General features: G+C 44.5%; 1 protein-coding gene across 2 annotated transcripts; it reads right to left on the bottom strand.

The window, feature by feature from the left end:
• Nucleotides 1–87: 87 nt before the first annotated feature.
• On the bottom strand, nucleotides 88–20331 carry LOC121167444 (serine/threonine-protein kinase WNK1-like). Of its 2 annotated transcripts, XM_040996841.1 has the most exons (9): nucleotides 20121–20331; nucleotides 15963–16046; nucleotides 15605–15665; nucleotides 15026–15099; nucleotides 12885–13549; nucleotides 12305–12507; nucleotides 10449–10643; nucleotides 3906–4093; nucleotides 500–3224 (listed from the first exon to the last, which is right to left on the bottom strand). In XM_040996841.1, exons 4-9 carry the CDS (start codon nucleotides 15038–15040, stop codon nucleotides 2907–2909), a joined length of 1584 nt encoding a protein of 527 aa, XP_040852775.1. In that variant the 5' UTR covers nucleotides 15041–15099; nucleotides 15605–15665; nucleotides 15963–16046; nucleotides 20121–20331; the 3' UTR covers nucleotides 500–2906. The 2 variants fall into 2 exon arrangements, with proteins under 2 accessions (XP_040852776.1, XP_040852775.1); XM_040996842.1 differs by lacking the exons at nucleotides 500–3224; nucleotides 20121–20331 and adding an exon at nucleotides 88–373 and having other exon boundaries at nucleotides 15963–16482.
• Nucleotides 20332–20468: the final 137 nt, after the last annotated feature.

Here is a 20468-nt window from a genome sequence, read left to right as displayed (position 1 = left end):
TTCCAAACAACAGGAGCTGATTTAGTTTCCCTCTTGCAGCTGTTATGTAACCTGCCTTCACGTAAAGTGGCTTCTGGTTTTTGACGCCTCACAGCACTTTCCTCGGGGAGTTGAGTTCTACTCTGTGAAGTGCTGTAAGGGCTGAGCCGTTGGCAGACAAAGCGGTTACTCTGGAGCACACACCCTCCCCGCGTGGGAAGCCGTGAAGCTGGGAGGGGCTTTCCGAGGGCCCGACGCTGGCTCGTCGCAGGCCTCTCTGGAACAGGACGAGGTAGCAGGCTGCCCACATTTCTCTTCGTCTTAAGCGTGACTTTGTCGTCGCGTGGGTTTGGTCATATGTTCATTTTTTGGTTTTGGTATGCTTATTGTTGTCCTCCAAAAAAGAAAGAAAAAATCACCTTTGTAGGACAGGGCAAAATTTTATGCTAAAAACAGTTCCTGCAAATTAGGAACTTTGCACACAACTCCCAATACAGCCAATGAGACAAAACCCCAGAGCTCAACAAAAGCGAGTTTGGTTTATTTGAACGGTTTCATTAAATAAGTTCTACAAAGGTAACAAACTGAAGCACAAAGCGCAATCTTACAAGGAGCGCCACACCCAGAGTTAGTGCAAAATGTACAGGAACGGCTGCTGCGAAACCCCCGGATGGTGTACACTGTTAAATAATGTAAGGAAAACATATAATTCAGAAAGTTTTTTTTTTAAATGTGGAAAAAGATAGTCAAAGTGTATTATTAACAAAAATAATTTAAACAGTTCAGTAGCACTAGTTCATTCCTCTAGGCTTCAGTTACTACTTCCACAGGAGGGGAAACCAATAGCAAATGAAACCAGTTCTTACTGTTGGTATGAGTGAGAAGATTTCAAAATGTTTAAATCAAAGTAACAGACCACCACTGCGCTGCACCTGGCTGCCCTGCCTGCTCCCGGGTGCCGGCTCACGTCTGGCACCCGCTGCCCATCTCCTTGGCACCAGTGCGACCACAGTGATTCAAGCAGAGGGCAAGCCAACAGTTGGGAAGCAGACCTCGACACCTCTCTCCTCATTTCTACCTTCCTGAAACCTGCAGTTGTTACGACCATGTCCAGGCTCTGAGCCTGAGCACGAAGGGACAGCGTGTGGGGAGCAGCGACGCTCCTCCAGCCTGGACGTGTTGGAGATGTGCTGCTGAGCAGAGCAGAAGGCTGGAAACAGGTCAAGTTCTCAACTAAGTCGGAAGAAGCACCCCTAAGAGTGCTCGTTCCTTCTCCATCTTCAGAGAAAGAGAGCTCAAACACAGCCAGTGAGCACAGCACTTCCGGAAAACTCTGAAAACACAACTGCCCGTTACAACTAGGCATAACTTTAAATAATACTGGCTGGTTGCAGTTACAATTTAATGGGAACATTTACATGAAGATGTGAAAATATTAGTTACTCTAGAAAAAATGGTGGCACGTTAGATTGAGATCCTGCAACCACATTTGGACATTGCAGAGGAAAGGGTAGGAATATGCATTCTTCCCTTTAATGCTAATTCAGAAGTGGGTCTACTCCCTCAAGCCGAGAAACACACGGTCACAGCATCAAAAGGAAAGCAAGCCACGTGGTTTTTCTTAGAGGAACTTTTGCCATCTGGGATGCTGACAATCCCATTTTCCAACTTGCAACTGTTGCCTGTCCCCTTCTCTTTGTTCAGTACCCACTCAGTCTTGTGTGTTCAAGCCCAGCTCAGACGCATAAGGGTTAGGTTAGGACAGTCGCTGGCCAGGCACACACGTCTGTTTGCCCACGCTTCAGTCTGCCATCCAGCTCAATCTGCTCATCTCTGAAATGGCCCGATTCTCCCTCACTATTCTTGAAACAGACAGCTCGTAACCACTGACGTCCACTTCGCTTCTCACCTACTCATCTTCCACCTGCTCAGACAAAACTGCTGATGTCTACAAAAACATAAACAAAACAAAACAACAAATGCTTCAGTTTCCCTTTGGCATTTCCACTGTTGGGGTCACGAGGACCTAAGGTTTCCTTCCACGTGCCCTTGCTGATCTGGGGTCTGGTAAGTTGATGCTAATGGCAGAAGCAATGGAAGTCCAAGGCACTAAAATGTCCAGCAAGCAATACTGGGAGAACAGAAGTATTCAAGTACAGTAATTTATACAATTTTACATTCACATTTATTTATCTAATACAATGGGAATACAAAGGAAAAAGTTAAAGTGTCTTAATAAGTAAAGGACAGAGCTAGCTTTTTTTGGGGGGGGGGCTTTTTAAATCTTTCATATTTTACTCTTAAAACTACTGTTGTCCAACAACATTTATATATCACAGTGTTTCCACATCAAAACTGATGGCAGTTACATGTCCGCAGGGAACTTCATTTCTTTTTCCTAACTGCTAATGCTGCAGTCAAAGCTGCTAATATTTTTTGCTTAAAGCACTAATGACCTATCTCGTAACAAAGGGTTGCAGCCCCAGTCCCCCGGTGTTTTTCACTGGGTTCTAAGGGGGGTGGGGGAAGGAGAGACAGAGGGCGGGGAGGGAGAGAGCCCAGTAGCTTTATCATGTGGTTTGGATTCTGAGGAAGGGAGGGATTGGGGCATGTACCACAGTTGAGAGCTTCCCCCAGTTGGGTGCACGCTGAGCTCTCTGGTAGCTTCCACCAGTGCCCCCACCTCTGGGCGCAGGCAGCAGAGTCGAAGCTGCCCTTGCCAAGACAGCGGCTGCTTCCTTCTGCTCCCAGTCCCACCGAAAATCAAAAGGGCAGGGACAGGTTCCAATCGGAGGGCTCAAAGCGGTGTTACAAATACTCCCTTCTGGCGAGAACGAGCCAGTGAAACGCAGCACTAGCAGTTAGTATACAGGCTCCTCCCCCGCCCCAGCCTCCCTCAGCATTCCGTCTCCCGCCTCTAGGTCTGACTAAGTGGTGCGCAGGTTGGATCCTGGGGGGTTGCTGATGGATTTCTGCAAATTGCTGATGTTGAAGTTCTGCAAGGAGGCAGTTCCAACAGGCTGGAACTGGCCAAGTGGCTGTGGTGCTGGGCCACCCGTCCCACTCCACTGAGTGCCAAATGGGGCAGCTGGAAAACCGTACTGCTGTGGGGGGCACATAGCCTTGTTAAAGTGACCTAGAGAGGTAGCTGATGCTGCAGAGATGGGGGCAGAGCCACCCAGGTTCGAGGTCATGGAGATGCACAACTGCCCAGGTGCAGAGAACTTCCTTGCCATTCCAGGGCCCTGGAAACAAAACAACTACATGTAAAGTTTGGTGGGGGCACAACACCAATGGGTATAAAACAGGTGGTACTAAAATAATACTAGGCTTGACACTGTTTTAATTTAACAGAGTAGAGCAAAATAAAAACTTCCATTATGTTTACTGATTCTGTAATTGCCAAATAGGAAGAAGAGGGATGTTATGTGTATATCCTGTGCTTATAAAGTTTAGGATATTGGAGGAAAGGTTAGCAAAAACTTAGCTCATTAAGTGGCGGCCAATGGGTCTGGCATCGACCACAGTAGATGCCAGCATCTCATATGGGAGCAGTGGTTTGAGCCCTGGCTGATTTGCTTCCAAACCAGCTTCTGCTAACATGCCTAGAAAGCAGTGGAAAGGTTCAAATACTCGAGTCCCTGTCACCTAAGATAAAGACCAGGATGGGGCTCCTTGGCTGGCATGGCCATTTGAGGAGTGAACCATCGGTTGAAGATCTGTCCCCACCCCTGCCCTGTATTTCTCTGCTCTTCAATGAAATGACAAAATAAACCCTCAAAAAGAAGAATACACGAGCCATTAGAACAGGACAAAGCTGCAGAACAGCCATTAGAACAGAAGCTGCAGCTTCTGCCTCCTTTGATCCAGGTGGGTGTTGCTGGATTCCCCAGTTGGGTAGTAAAGTAGCAAAAAGGGGAACTTACCTCATAATTCATGTGCCCTTTGCTTCCTCTCCTGCCTGAAAGATTCATGGCATCTCGGGCCCAATTGTCCACCAGCTTGTGCAGGTCATCGGTGAATGTGCCCTTCCTGCTGGAGGTCCCGGCAGGAGGCTGAGCTGGCGCAGCCTGGCTGTTCACTGTCCCTGCAACCGTGTTTGTGCTGCTGGTCCCTAGGGTTAGGAGAGAAGACACAGCATTACGAGGCGCCTGGGCGGAGGGGATACTTCACAGGATGATGACTGGCAAGCCACAGAATGGGGAAAGGATGGACTGGGAAGCCATGCATGAAAGGAAGATTCTGAGTCATATTTGGCCTTTTTAGAAGTAACTGTATAGAAGGGTAATGAAATCAGGTTCCCTTCCATAGCTGCAGGAAGGCTGGTAACTCGGGATGATGGGAGGCTTGGGGCAGGGACAGTCCACCAGTCCTCTGAGCAACACCGTGAAGAGGAGCTGCGATAGGGTCTAGAGCTGGCTGCCGGAGAGCTTTGTGGCAAGCAGGCCCAAGGAGCGCATCTGTGCACTGAGGAGGGTCACAGTAGGACAAGGAATGCAAAGATAGGTGCTTGGCCAAGGAGCAGAGGGGGCTCCTACATCACATTAAGGAAACCACCACAGTCTTTTGGCTATTTTACAGGTAATGAGTACCATACTCTGATACAAATTTGGTCTTAACCCATACATCCTGATTGGTAAATACAAAATTGGGCAGAGTTAGGCCTTTAACCTGTTTCTGCTTCTCTTGAGTTCGAAAGAAGCAAGGCCCCTCTTGAGAAAGGGATTGTAGGATGGCCTGAATCTCAACTCCAGGATGACCTGGCTTTCCCATTTTCTGTGGTTCCAGGATTTTCAACCCCTCTCCCTACTCCTCCCAGGACAGCAAGCACCCCGACTAAAAGCAAGAGGAAATTCCAGCTGAGGCAGGGGTGCAAAGGAGAGGGGGAAGCTTTGAGGTTACAATGAAGAAGTTCGGTTTCTACGGTTTGATGCAGAAGGAAGGAGTCCGTGTCCTGCCTGATTTGGGCTCTGCCGGAGGGCACACTGGGGAGCGTTCGAAGAAGCGAGTTTCGAGGAAGAGGGAAACAAGTGTCATGGTCTCGGCTTTCGTTCTTGCCTAACCGCCCCCCCCCGCCCCTTTTCTTACCACATCTCACACATTTGCTGCAGAACAAAAGCTACTCCAATAAGCTGTGAGCTACAAGGCCTCAGATTATCCAAGTGACGCCAGGGGCTCCGGCCAGTACATGCACTTCCCTGCTGTCAGGTCCAAGCACAGCAGCACACCCGGTGCACTCACAAGCCCTCTGTCACCCACCGCTGCGTCTCACTGCCCAGGCAGTGGCGCACACAAGTGTGTCTGTGTTAAAAATAGCTAATCCCGGAGTGCAGCTGCAGTGTGAGGAAGGTGACATGCTTCTTACACCCATGGCAAGACGGGGAACTCCTGCAGTGTGAGTGTCAGCTTGCTTGGTGCCCACTGGAGTCACAAAGGGATTGTTATTGCATAGACAGTGTAAAGGGAAGGACAACTCCACTACAGCACTGGAAACCCAACTGGAGAAGGAGAAAAGCACGGGAAACAGCCTTCCTCAAGTAGCAGACAGGAGGCAGTGGTGAGGCGGGAAGCAGAGGCGATGGTGCGGGCAAGCACGTGCAGGAATGCAGACAGCAAGCACACCCCATGCGTGAGGACAGCATCCTGCTCAAGGATTACTGTTTGTGAGCTTGATGAATGACCCAGTGAACTAACAGAAGTCACAAGCATGGGCCCAGGAAGGTGAGCACTACGCAATCACCAAGCACTCGTGCTGGGATCACACCTCTACGGTCTCGGCGTTCGTCTGCTCGATGGTGCGGGGTCCCTTTGCCTACATTACTGACACTGGATTCTGCAAGTGGGGATTGACCCAAGGGACAGCCATCACTCCAGGAGGATCTCTCTCCCTCTCTAACTCTACCTTTCAAATATATATGTTTTTATTTTAAATAAAGGTGCGTGGGGGGGGGGGGCTAGCACTGTGGTGTCGTGTTGGCATTCCAATATGGGTGCCAGTTCGTGGCTAGGCTGCTCCACTTCCTATCACGCTGGGAAAGCAATGGAAGAGGAGGGCCCAAGTGCGTGCGTCAGCCACAGCACCCATTTGAGACCCAAAAGGAGCTCCTGGTTTTGACCTGGGCAACCCCAGCCATTTTAGGCCATTTGGGGTGTGACCCAGTGAGAGATCGCTCCCTCTGTCTCTCCTCTCCAACTGTACCTTTTAAATAAAGGTCTTACAAAAGAGGAGAGAGAGAGAGAGAGAGAGAGAGTGTGTGGTGTGTGTGTGCGTGTGTGTGTGTATGTGTGAACACATATCCCTTTGTGACCAGAAATAAACTCCCAAGGCAAGATCTGATTGCCTTCTAGAGAGGGTGTTAAAATTATCCTTAATATCTGTGTCAGTTCTGAGAAGTCCTGGGGAGCAGTATACAGTCTACTGGCCCAAAATAATTTTTTTATTTCCTTCTCCCACCATAATACATTTTTTTCTGTATCATCAGAGAGCAACAATACATTTTACAAACCAGAGTGTATCCATCACCCGATATTCTATCTCTAGAGTTTTATCAATCCTGTATAGTTGCTTTGCCGAGCTGTTAAATTATCTGTAATCTAAAGAGAAAGCGCCATGGGAGAAACCAAACCATAACAAATAGTGTTTTTCCTCTCACCAACCCAGCAGGCTTCTCCCACTTCAATGTCAATGCTTTGATTGCTATTAACTTTCCAGTGACAGGCACACATTTGCTGATTAAAGTTCTGTCTCTCTCCTGCAGGAGCCAGGGTTCTCTAACCCCCCCGTACATATCTAAGGGCGTCACCAACCCAGGACTGTGTGAGCGGGGCTCCCAGGAGTCCTCACTGAGCACTGACTCTGAGGTGCTTTCTCAATCGGCAAGTACAGCCAGTGGTGAGCAGCTAAGCGTGTTAGAAAAGGGTGCAGAGACGGAAGTTGGCGGTCAGAGCTCAGAGACCTCGTGGGTAACAGGCTTTGCAATCAAAGAACACAACAAAGAGGATAATTACTACAGAGCTGGTTGCAGGGACAGACTTTTTTCACCATCTTCCCTGAAGCACAAAGAGAGAGCAGTGTGTTAACAAAAACATCAGTGTACAATCTTTAGAATCCACACAGCACACAAAGACCCAGCAAGAGAGAACAGGAGGGGAGACAGACAGGTAGGGCCTGGCAGCCCTGACGCACACACAGTTCACTGTGGTCTGCCAGTGTGTTCTCAGTCTGCAGTTTCCTGACGGGCTTTTTCCCAGCTGACACACATTCACTCTGCACCGAGGAGGGTGAAGCAACTCAGCCTCTCAGGGCGCACTGTTTGAGCTGCAAGCATTCAGGCAGTGTTTCTGAGGACCCTGTCCCACTTTCTGTTTCTCCTGCTGGGTTGTTAGAAAGCACTCAACTTAGGACCACTGCTACAGTTTTAAGTTAATTCAAATTTAAATGGGCTATTATATTTCCACATCTTAGACCTTCCAGAAAAGTCTTTCAGCAGTATGTGGAAAACAAGCAATTTCTAAACAAATAGAGCAATAAGCCAAGCCGTGCTTCCAAATCATTAACTATCTTGACAGCATAGAATAAGGCATCCAAAACCAGTACGTCAACCCCCCCAGGGTTACATAACGGATCCTGTGACTTTCACAGATGTAGGGGCTCACATTCAGATGCAAAAAACTGACAATGTTGAATAATTCTAACCACTTTCACCTAACAATAGGGGAAATATCACCTACCTTCACAAGCGTGATGAGAATTTGCAGAATCGAGGCGATGCTAGCCCTATTACACTTCAAAAAAGGAAGCGTCGGTTCTCGTCCTTCCCTCTCAGACCTCTCGGCCTGACAGGTGGCACAGTACTCTCCTACATCTGATATTTTATCTTTTTAGCTGTACGCATAAATTAAGTGCTTATTAAGGCGTCAAGGTGCTAATACGCATGGTTCAGGAGAGTTTGATCAGAAAAATTATTGATCTCAGTGCTCAAGAAACAAAAACATAAAACCAAAAAGGTCCCCTTTCCTCCCAAGCACCTGCCAGCACGAGCAGTGCCCTTCCACCCTCCTGCAGCCCTGGCCCTGTGCCGCATGGGAGAAGGCAGTGAGAGCTTACTTCAGGGAGAGCCCGTCTACTACTAACGCTGGTGAGAAAGAATAAAGCAACTAGAGAACCAATGCGTGTGTGGAAGTTCAATGTAATGCTTCGTGTGGGACAGCAGATGGCTCCCATCTGACACCACAGTGCCTACCCTCTCTCCTGGGTTTCAGCTTCTGGCAAGTGCACGCACTAGGAGCCACGGAAGGCTCCCGTGGGAGGCCAGGACTGAGCTCCTGGCTCCTGGCTTTGGCCTGGTCACCCCTAAAACTGCTGCAGGATTTGGGGGTGGGGGAGGAAGGGAAGTGAGCCAGCAGACAGATCTCTTTCTGTCTCTGCTTGCAGACAGGTACATGGAGATGTCATGCATAAAGGCGGGTCTGTTGTTATTCCCTTTAAATCTGGTCGCCAGACAAGGGGAGAGTACCTTTTTCCCACCACAAAGAGGCCCAGGGATCCCTGCTCTGTCTTCGGAAACATTGATGGCCTTAGCACATGCAATCAAACAGCACTTCAATAACCACGCCAGAAGTTTGAGGCCTTAACAAACAGTGATCCAAACTTTAACAAAGGTTCTTCATTTGAGATTTGCTTTTAAGAATTTTATTTCAGGACACACGCATTGACCACAGACCGTGTACCTGGCAGCCACTGGCGTGTCCAAAGGAAGCCCTCAGTGCGTGCTAGGCGGCACTGCCCTTGTCCAGCCAGGCGGGCTGATCCGAGGCGCACAGCAGCCTGGGAAACAGGCATTGTTTTCTTTCCACTGACAGCGAAGATAAAGTGACTTACTACCGTGCCTTATTTTTACATATAAAGCCAAGAAATTCTAAAAATCACGTTAAAAAGACAATTTTCACTTGGAGATGCCAGGCTTTGATGTTTTATAAGGATAATCACATTCACAATTCTGTTCAGTCACCAATTATACGAAGAGATTTTGTCTGATTTTATGGGGCTCAGAGGGCAGTGATTCTATATGGATCCAATGAAGAGATTCTGTCTCTTGATTAAGCATAATTGAGGAGAAAAAAATTACTCCAGCCTACTCTGAACAGAATGGAGAAGCCATGACAGGTGTTTCCTGCTGAGGGGACTCAGTGCCTCCGTGGCTGGCATGCCTTCTGCGAGGGCAAGGAGTCTGTGCTGAACATGGCTGTGGAGCTCAGCTGTCACCCTATCTCTCCCCTATAAGGGATCTCCAAAGAAGCAATTCTACTAGAAAATTGTTTTGAAATGTACAGAAACATACAATTATTTATTCATCTTTTACCATAAGTAATGTTGAGACCCAAACTTCCGAGGGTAACACTAGGTCAGCCAAGCCACTGAGCAGGTGATACACAGAGACAAATGAAAAGGGACAGTGTGAAACATCAGATTCAAGCAGCAGAAGAGCAAGGACAAGGAAGGAGTAAAGGTGTTACACACAAAGAGCCAAGCAGGGCGTACTCAGAAATCGGGTCCTCCTGCCACCAGGTTTGAATGTCACCTGTTCAGATGCACAGTTAAACTTCGCACAGCCTGTGAGAGGGGGAAAACAGGGGAGAACAGAGAGGAGAAGAGACAGAACACAACTACAAGATGTTAGAAACTCGAGGCTGAAGTGGTGAAATGCACTAAGATGGCACACAGAAGAATAAGCTTCTGGGGAATGTGCAGATAGGTCAGACAAGAAATATCAGGTCTCAGTTCCATCTGGAAAATGCTGAAGCTTTTCTCAACTGCCATAACGCGAGCCAGGCTGTGATGCTCACCAACTGAGCACCTTGTGACAAGATCAGTTAGTTTCTAGGAAATTGTGGCAAGGTGGCCCGTTTTTTTTTTTTTTAATTTTTCATTTTTTTTCACCCAATCAACTCTCTCAACTCTTGCTTAACACTAATGTGAAGTTCTTTCTCCTGCCGAAATGCTCTTATCAGTAATAAACAAAGCTATAACTGGAAATTAGATCACTGACAAAAAAATGTATTAAAGGCCTTTTTCGTAATGATGTTCTCATGACTAGAAAGTTAAAACGTCTACATGGGACAAAAAGTGAATTAATTTTCAGAAACTGCTATAACTCTCCAGGATTTTGCCAAGAAAAATCTGTCTAGCATTTAGCTGAAGTTCAAAATCCCAAATGAGTTGCTCATATTGGTTGCAGACAGATATTTTCATCATAATCTCTTGAAGAAAAGCTACTTCACCTGATGAGTCTACTGATGCCAGCCATGGCTCCATTTCTCGTGTAGCATATAACACACAGGCTATGCCTCGGTCAGCTGATCACCTGACCCACCTAATGACAGGTTATTCATCAGGCTTTTGTCCTAGGTTTGGCAAGAGCTCCACTTCTGTGTTTGTGGAAGATGATGGCAAAGCTTTGATTTCTTACCTTGACCTGGAGCAGAAAGGCTTGGTACTGAAATGGCACCATCACTGGGGAAGGCTGAGTAGAGGTTATCACTGGAGGGAGATGGCTTAAGAGGCTGTAACAGCTGATTCTGCCCGGTCTCTGAGATGTTGCCAGGAGGGTGGAGGGTTTGCTGGGGGTGCAAGACGGAAGTTGCACTCTGACCAGACAGGTTACCTGCCAAAAAGGAGTAAAGCAGCATAAGGAAAAATATATGCAGGTGCCATTCAAATACGGCCTTCATTTACAGAAGGGCAAGGAAGGGGTGACACACAATCATTCTTTTGTCTTTTAGAAAAGATGCTTATCATGGTAAAGAATTTTTTCCCCCACAGTCTGCTTTTTTGTGAAAATGCCAAGAGATTAACACAAAAGAGGAGCTAGTGGAGGTACTGGCTCAGGTACCAGGCTCCTGGTCTCAGTCACTGGGCATCTTGGAAGCGGATTAGTGGACAGGAGCGCTCTGTCTCGCAAGTAAAAGGAGGGAGGAAAGGAAGAAAAGCAGACACAAAAGGTGTCAAAAAGATATAGGTAGGTACAGAATAATTAGTATTTATAAATATTGGTAGTTGCTGCAATATAAACCAACCATCCTAAAAACTACCTGCTTGTTCTCCAGTTACTAGTTGAATAGAAGTCCACTCAAGAAGTATGTCAAAGTTGGGATCGCAACCTAAACCAGCTGAATTCCATTATAATCATCACAACACTGCTAATGGGTTTGTGAATTAGTCCTCAGATGCTGGAGAACAGGTTTGGGCATCTATAAAGTCTTCTAACAATGTAGGGTTGCTAAGAAATTTGAAACTGCTCTCAACATATTTAAATTAGATCTGGAGATCAATATGAAACAAAATCCATGTTAGCCCTCTTAACTAACTTATCTGTTAACACTAAAAGATTTTAAGATTAAAAACCATTTAAATTAATATATAAAAATTATAACCCATCATAAGAGATTATGATCTAACTATTTGATTACAATCATTACCAAATTCTTTTTCACAATAAAGATAAATGAAATAAAAGGTTTTAACAGCAGTAGGGGGCATCTGACTCAGTCATTGAGATGGCAAGCCACAGGGGAGTGCCTCACTTCAACTGCTGACTCCACTCCACACTCCGGCTTCCGGCTAATGTGGACCCTGGGAGATAGAAGAGGTGACAGCACAACCCCCTTTGGATACAAAGAGGAGACCTGAATTGAGCTGCTGGCACTCAGGCATTTGGAGAACAAACAGTGCACGTCTTTCAAACTAAAAACAAGGGCAATCCCCCAAAAAAGTTATCCAAGGAAATCATCACTGGTTCGTATGCAAGCACTGATACGGCATTTGCATTCAGTCCAGCTGCAATTCTGACCGACTTATTAAAAGGAAGGATACAGTGTATTCTCCCAACTGTCCAAATTTGGTTAGACTTGAGTTATGTAAGTTAACAGGCAAGGTTATGTGTGTGTGTGTGTGTGTGTGTGTACTTTAAAAGACTTATTTCTATTTATCTGAAAGGCAAAGGAATAGAGAGGGAGACATGGAGAGACAAAGATGGATCTTCCATTTACTGGCCCACTCCCCAGATGGCCACATTGTCCATGGGTAGGTCAGGCAAATCCAAGGTCCTGGAACTTCTTCCAGGTATCCCATGTGTGTGCTAAAGGGCCAAATACTTGGCCAATCTAGTTTCACAGACTCAAAAAGAGGTACACTAAATACAGTGGTAGGGAAGGAAGCAAGAATATTAGGAAAGACAAACACCTTTGAAATTTAACAAAAATAACAAATAGGTTAGTTACATGCACAGTTTGAAGACAGAAACGAAGGATGGCTGAGGGCTTTTACCTGAAAGCTGAGGGCTTTTATTCCCCAAGGAACTGCTACGACTAGACTTGCTGCCCTTGCCTTTCGTGGGTCGCCTTCTTCTTCCTGAAAGGGGAGCAGCTGCGGGAATAATGACAGCAGGGGGAACCTTGCCCAGTTTGGTATACAAACATTCGATTTCATGTTTTTGGCGACTCTGTAGATCTTGAATCTCTTTAAGATGCCTAAAAACATAATAAAACAATTCAAAATATTGTAACCATTATTGTTCAAATGAGAACTAACAGCAAACTTTACACTGTATTCAAATACACTAGCACTGATCTGTCAACTCATCTTACTGATCCCCACAACACAAGCCAACTCCCCAGAAACTCTTGGTCAATCACAAACAATACATCGGGGGAGATCTTCGGATTTTTGAGAGCATATATATAGGATGGCTTAATTTGGTATTTAACATAATTTTCTAAATATAATTAACAAAACCTGCAACATATTTATATGTGCTGGTGTCATTAATGGATTCCTTTGGTAAACTAATAAACAGCCAAGAGTGGATAATAGTGGTAAGAATTACTACCAACAGAAGAATACATACTTTTCTCGTAATCGTCGCAACTCTAACTTGAGGTCTTCATCTTCAATATCTGATTCGTTGTCACTACTCATGTAGGAGGAGTTGAATGAATTACTAAGGCTCTGACTTAGATTCTGAGTAGGAAGGCTCTTTGAGCTCAACTGGTGGGGGGAGTGTGGACTACCTGAACCTTCATCAACATCCCTACTTAAAAAGGCAGCCTCAAGGTCAGAAGATGGCCCGTTCAGATGCGAAGGCTCGGCAAGTTCAGGCTTTTCTTTCTTTGGTATCGCAGCAGGAGGAATAGCTTGTTCTGGATCCATAAAAGGAGGAGATGTCACTGGTCCTTCTTTTCTGCCCTCAGCTATCTCGTCCTCAGTTCTTGACACAGAGAAACGACCCACTTTGTTTGCTGTAGTTGTCACCTGAAAACGTCCAACCTTAGCAGGCTGCCCAGTTTCCGACTGTGTCTCCGAGATAAGTGTTGTGTGGGTGCTATGTGGCATCCCTGAAGAGATGCTGGGGATGGCCATTCCCTTAGGCTCTGGCTTCACCAGGGTACTCTCTGGACTACTACTTGATGATAGCACTGAGGACTCTGAAGTGCTGGATTCAAAATGAACAGACTTTGTATCTTCTGTCTTACTTTTACTCTCTTTCTGGGCATCATCCATTGCAACTGAAACCTGACAGAAAAAGAAAAAGATTAAAAACTGAAGTTCCAGACCCGACACGGTAGCCTAGGGCTAATGTCCTTGCCTTGCAGGTGCTAGAATCCCATATGGGTGCTGGTTCTAATCCCGGCATCCCTGCTTCCCATCCAACTCCCTGCTTGTGGCCTGGGAAAGCAGTCAAGGTCTTGGGACCTTGCACCTGCGTGGGAGACCGCAAAGAAGATCCTGGCTCCTGGCTTTGGATCAGCTCAGCTCCAGCTGTTGTGGCCACTTGGGGAGTGAATCATCAGACTGACAATCTTTCTCTCTGTCTTTCCTCCTGTCTGTATATTGGACTTTCCAATAAAAATAAACAAATCTTTAAAAAACAAAAATACAAAATGGAAGTTCCTAAAATCCAACTGGTAACATGGACCATTAAAATGTAATCTCTTTATTTTCCAATCAGTATTTAGGTTGTTTTTTACATAGCCTTTCCATCTTTGACTGTGAAGCTAAACTGAATATCACAATGGAGTACAACACATCTGTAATGAAATATGTATTTGGAAGGACTGGCTAAGCTTAATAAGTACATGATACTAAAGAGAGGATCTAGGGATGGCCCTGTAGGGTAGTAAGTTAAGCCTCTGCTGGCATTTCATATAGATGCTGGTTCAAGTCCCAGCTGTTCCATGATCCAGCTCTCTGCTTATGACCTTGGAAAGCAGCAAAAGAGGGCCCATGGCTTGGGCCTTTGCACTCACTTAGGAGACCCAGAGAAAGCCCCTGACTCCTGGCTTTTAGTTCTGCGCTGTGATGCCATCTGGGGAGTAAACCAGTGGATGGAAGATTACAAAAACTCAGTCCAGTGGCTAACTGACAGGATCTCAGTATACAAACGAAAAAAAAAATTTTTTTCTTCCTATCCTCAACTTCAAGGCCTAGTAAGAGAATAATCTCAAAGTGCTATGAAACAATGAAAGGAATAGATTTGCAAAGTTTGTTTAACATTACACACAAAGAAGCTAGAAATGCTTACTTCATTGAATAAGTGGTAGAATAAACCTGACATGGTTTCATATGGGACAATGATTCTGTATATTCACTTAAGGAATTAAACCTACAAAATTACCATAAATATGAAAAACTGTTTAGAGACGAAGATGTTTATGTTTACTGTTCTTCACTTATTATACTAATAGAAAAAAAGAAGCAACACCTAACATTAAGAGAGCAACAAGGTGAACTAACCACCACAGAAAAAAGCAAAAAAGTATCCATGAACGTGTTCAACTTTAGATACACACTTGCATAGGAAATCAGGAATGAAGGAAAATATACCTTAAGAACGAATCTTGGCTGGGGAGGGCAGATGATGGACCACCATTTCTCTACTGTGCTAGCAAAAATCACTGAACTGGCAATTATGGTTCAAGGAGGGCATTTTACTCTATACACAACTTTCCCCAAAGAGGGAATGAAGGCAAAGAAAAGCAACTGCCTTACCTGAAACCGTCCCATCGTGAACACCCCAGCTCCTGAACTAGCTGCTGGCACAGGACCTCCGGTGCCCTGAGAAACTGAAGCACACACACACAAGACGGCAATAGTCAGTCAGCTTTCACTTTGGTCAGAAATTTAGGCCCAACACATGTCTCATCTTTTTCTCAACAATTTGAAGGGCTAAAATGTGAAATCTTTTTACATTCCCCACTTATTTCACAAACTTTTAATTATCTGATTCATTTTTATTCTACACACACATTTATGGTATACAGCCTAAGATTTTATATTCTACATTCCCGTAAATGTGTCCATTTCTAGATTTCCCAGTTCATTCTATTAATCTGTGAAAGACTTCTTCTAAAAGGAGAGAACCAATTCAAAATCTAATTGCTAGATTAACTGGAATTTTACATTTATATCTATTTTTACTTCCAGGCTATTGAAACTTGAATATCAGTACCAACACTTCTCAGCCATCAAGTACAACAAGGTCAAGAACATGCCTTTGAAAGAGTAAATCTCTAAAATCAAGGACAGGCAGGACACTGAGTAGTGACACAGAAGACATGTATGTCTCACCTTCCTTCTGAGGCTGTGCTCCTGCTTCTGTCCCCGCTGCTGGAGCCACCGTGGACACAGGCTGCAAAACACACACACAGTAACAGCTTTACCTGCAGCTGTTCTCAAATGTTTTCCCTGTTGCTTTTTCTCTGGTCTTCTGGGCTGTGATACAGTATCACTCACCAGAAGCTAAGATACAAAAAGCATCTTTTAAATAAAATTTTTCCACAGTTACAGTACTGGGGCAGCATTAAATTTTCATTGATCTGTTTCATTACTATTGGTTCTAATAAGCAGGACACTGAGGAGGTGTTAGAACATTAAATATAACACAATAAGGTTACAAAAAGATTCTGTCAAGCTTTTAAAAACTTACGCCGACCACAGATGTCACTGCAACAGTCTCCGGACTGAGCGTTCTTCTCAACTGAGCATCAAGATCTTCCAGGGGCTGCTGAGGCTGAACAAAACAATCACAGTAACCACTGTGTTTTAATACCTTCAACGTCACTGTACACAGTCAATTTACATGGAACACGTTACTGCAGCCTTTAGTGCCACAACCTTTGTCTTCCATTAATACAAAACCCAATATTCTAATTTTAGCACACTGCTTTGATGATTCACCAGTTTCTCAATACTGTATGTTCACCTATCAAGACTTAAGTAATCCACAGTTTCAGTAGAGTAAAACATAGTAGCTTTCACAGTCTCAAAGTCTTTCTTATTTTCTATGTTTGATATTACCCACAGTGACAGAAACTTTTTTGTTCTCCCTTTGAAAATATATTTTGCAGGGACAGCATTGTGAAATAGCCAGTTAGGCAACTGCCTGCGATGCCAGTGTTCATTTATGGGTACCATGTGGAGTCCCAGCTGTTTCGCTTCCAATCCAGCCCCCTGTTAATGCACCTAGGAAAAAAGTGGAAGATGGGCTGGGTGCTTGATTCCCAACACCCCTGCGGGAGACCTGAATGAAGCTCCTGGCTTCTGGCCACAGCCTGGAAGGGACTTTTGCCCTTGCCCCTCTAGCCATTTGGGAAGTGAACCAGCAGAGAGAATATCCATCTCCTAAGTTTCCTATTTTCTTTCTCAGTTTTACACACCTTTCTGGGAACCTGTCTCTAATAAGCAAGCAAACAAACATTTATTTATTTGAAAAGTAGAGCTACAGAGAGAGAAGTAAAGTCAGAGAGAGAGATCATCCACCAGCTGGATCCCTCCCAAAATGGCTGCAAGGGCCAGAGCTGGGCCAGTCTGAGGCCAGGAGCTTCATCTGGGTCGCCCACATGGATGCAGGGGCCCAAGGACTTTTCCAGGTGCATTATCAAAAAGCCTGATAGGAATGGAACAACAAGGACTCAACTTGGTGTCCATATAGGATGCCATAGATATGAGATGCAGGTGTTTCAGGTGGTAGTTTAGTCACAATGGGAAAATGTCCTTAAGAATAAAAGATTGCATTAATAAGTTCTGTCATTCTTAAGGAACTTTTTTCTTCAGTTTTTACCAATATATACTTCTACTTTATAGATGGGAAGTAAGGGGGGGTTTTAAGCATTCAATCTTATTAATCATGTTTTTGCCACTTACCAAATGCAATGGCTTTTACCCCTGCCACAGTATATCGACTTTTTTCTCTCTTGCTTTTAAGGTTTTATTTATTTTACTTGAAAGTAAGACACTGACAGATTTTCATTCTGCTGATTCACTCCCCAAATGGCTGCTATGGCCAGAACTGGGTCGGTGTGAAGCTGGGAGCAAGGAGCTTCTTCCTGGTCTCCCATGTGGTACGGGGGCATCCTCCTCTGCTTTCCCAAGCTATTAGCAGGGAGCTGGATTGGAAGTGGGACAGCTGGGTCACAAACGACACCCATACGGAATGCTGGTGTGACATACAAGGGGTTAGCACACTATACATTGCACCTGATCCATATCACTCTCCTTGTTTTTTGAAGATTTCTTTGTTTATTTGGAGGGCAGAGTTATACATACAGAGAGACAGAGAGAAGATTTCTATGTGCTATTTTACTCCCCAAATGGCTCCAAAGGTAGATTGTGCCAGGACAAGGGCAGGGCTTCTTGCAAACAGATGCAGGGGCCCGAGGACTCGCTCTTCTACATGCAGGTCCTATTCATTAGACTTCTCTGCACGTAAGTTCTACCTGTTTATATTTCCCAGCTCTCATTTGCTATTTCTCATTATTCTGAACTCCTAGGAAATGAAACACAAATTTTTAAAACCCAACTTCCAAGTTAAAAAGACGGACAAACAACACACATTTATATGCTTTGCATATCAGTCAGTATGAAAGCAGAATAGTCAAACTAGGATTCTCAAGTTAGCAACTAACCATGTTTCTCTTACTAATGATTCCAAAATAAATTCTTATGTTAACATTTAGCTTGTCCTATGTCAGAAACCTTTTGTTTTTACAATGGCTTAGGGGATGGTGGGGTGGGATAGGAAAGGGAAGTGAAGTTCAAGCACTGCAGGTAGTTCTGACCATTGTTCAGGGAGAGATGAAACTCTCCAGCTCCCACTGCCCATCTCAGTTCCTCTCTGAAATCCCACAGTGTCAGCATTTTGCTGACCTGAACAGTTTTTATAGTATATAGTACATATAAAATATGTGTATATAGCTATATACACATATAATACACATTTCATATAATAAACTGTATTATATTGTTACATCAACAGGTATCTATGTGTTAAAATCATATATTAAAGAGATCACTATATATTTCATGCAACATCACCTCCAATCCACCTATATGTAAACTCAGCATTTCATTAGATGGTCAAGAAAGAAATGATAAATATTCAAGAAAAAGCTGTTGTACTGAATTCACGGAAAGGATATGCTAATCAATGTGGCACCCCTTTGCCTGCCAAGTCACTTTCAAAGTTAATTCTGAATGTTTATAAATTGTTTTTTCCACAATGGCATGGAACTGAATCTCATATTTAAGATATGATTTCACTACACTATTCTGCAAAAGCGGGAATGATAAAAGGAGCTAAAATATTTATTTTGTAAAATGTCAATGTGGCATTTTCTACCTTGTTAGGATATGAAGAAATATTAATATTAAGTGTTTTCTAGATACTATGAAGTAATATAAACAGAAAAACTGTGACGATTCTTATTCTAAGTATGTTCCAGGTCATGATTTACATGGTTTTCATATGCAGGTGTTAGTAAGTCAGAATCAAGAAAGAACTATGAGGCAAGACCATGCAATGAAGAATATATAAAGAAAGAAGAGAAACAGAAAGAGAAACAGGCCAAGTCTTGAGGCACCTGACTTGGTGAAGGTCCCAATAAAGGTGGCAACTACTCGCTAGGTAGAGTACCAGCTGGAAGTTCAGTACTCCCTGGCAGCATCTACAATGAGGGGGAAATTCAAGCCCATGAGATACCACTATTAATAGTATTCATATTAAAGAACAAATCAATTAATTTAAATGCAGAAGCATCAGGTTAAAATATAGGCAGTTAACACTGGTTTAGCATCACCTAAGTTACATTCTGGTAGCAGTCTTACATACAGGAGATTATTAGCAATGATTCTACTATAGAAGTTACTACAAAAGTACTAAAAATTGGAAAAGGTTCCTCCTTAGGGAAAATAGAAAACAAAGACTGCGAGCACCTCATAGGAACAGTTATGAAACTCTTCAACCACTTCTGCTATACAGTATTATTACATCAGGTTTTTGCTCAAGAAAACACTTTTCCCGGGGCAGGCCCTATTAGCACTGCTGTTTGTAGTGCCAGCATCCGAACGGATACCAGCCTCTTCACTTTCCATCCAGTTTCCTGCTAGAGTGTCTAGGAAGGCAATACAAGATGGCAAAAGTGTTTAGGCCCCTTCATCCACACAGAAGCCCAGAAGAAGCTTCCGGCTCCTGGTTTTGGCCTGACCTGGCCCTGGTTGTTGCAGCCATTTGGGGAGTGAACCAGTAGATGATCTCTGTCTCTCTCCCTTGTCATTCTGGCTTTCAAATATAAATAACTTTTTAAAAGAAAAAGAAGAGGGCCCCATCAGTGTGGCCTAGCGGCTAAAGTCCTCGCCTTGAATGCACCAGGATCCCATATGGGCGCTGGTTCTAATCCCGGCAGCTCCACTTCCCATCCAGCTCCCTGCTTGAGGCCTGGGAAAGCAGTCAAGGACGGCCCAAAGCCTTGGGACTCTGCACCTGTGTGGGAAACCTGAAAGAAGTTCCTGGCTCCTGGCTTTAGATCAGCTCCAGCGGTTGTGGTCACTTGGCGAGTACATTATCGAATGGCACACCTTCCTCTCTGTCTTTCCTCCTCTCCATATATCTGACTTTCCAATAAAAATAAATACATCTTTTTAAAAAAATTCTCTTGTTCAACGTGTATCCTAAAACTACTGTCAATCTGTCAAGTGCCTACAAAAAGTTGGGTACCTTTATAATTACATGTCTAAGTTGTGATGTTAATTTGAAAAATGGAGACCAGCACAGTGATCATACCTAGCTATTGTATAACAAGGATCTTGCCTGAGTCTTAGTTAAAGGTAGTTTTGAGGCAGCACTTCCAGGCTTCACTCCTGATGCAGTGCAGACTGGAGCTGAAACGTAAGTGCCTGGTGTAGAAACCTGCCCAGGTGTAACCACTGGTATGACTGGTAAACCAGTTGTTCCTAATGGCAAATTAGTAGATGGCAATGAAGTACTTGTAGTGCAACTAGTCAGTTTGCTTGATGCAACAGCAGTGGTTGGGATGGCCGGTGTGACTGTAGTCTACTACCAGTGATGTCTCCAGTGAGAGAGGCATGCTGAGCTCCAGATGAGCTGTGTTCACTGAAGAGAGACCGCAGTTTTTCTTCAAGAGTTTTTATGTCATCA

This window comes from Ochotona curzoniae, unplaced genomic scaffold, assembly GCF_017591425.1.
Source record: "Ochotona curzoniae isolate NIBS_2020 unplaced genomic scaffold, NIBS_Ocur_1.0 patch370, whole genome shotgun sequence".
NCBI lineage: Eukaryota > Metazoa > Chordata > Mammalia > Lagomorpha > Ochotonidae > Ochotona > Ochotona curzoniae.
Note: the sequence above shows the minus strand (reverse complement) of the source record. Positions and strands in the feature narration are given on the sequence as shown.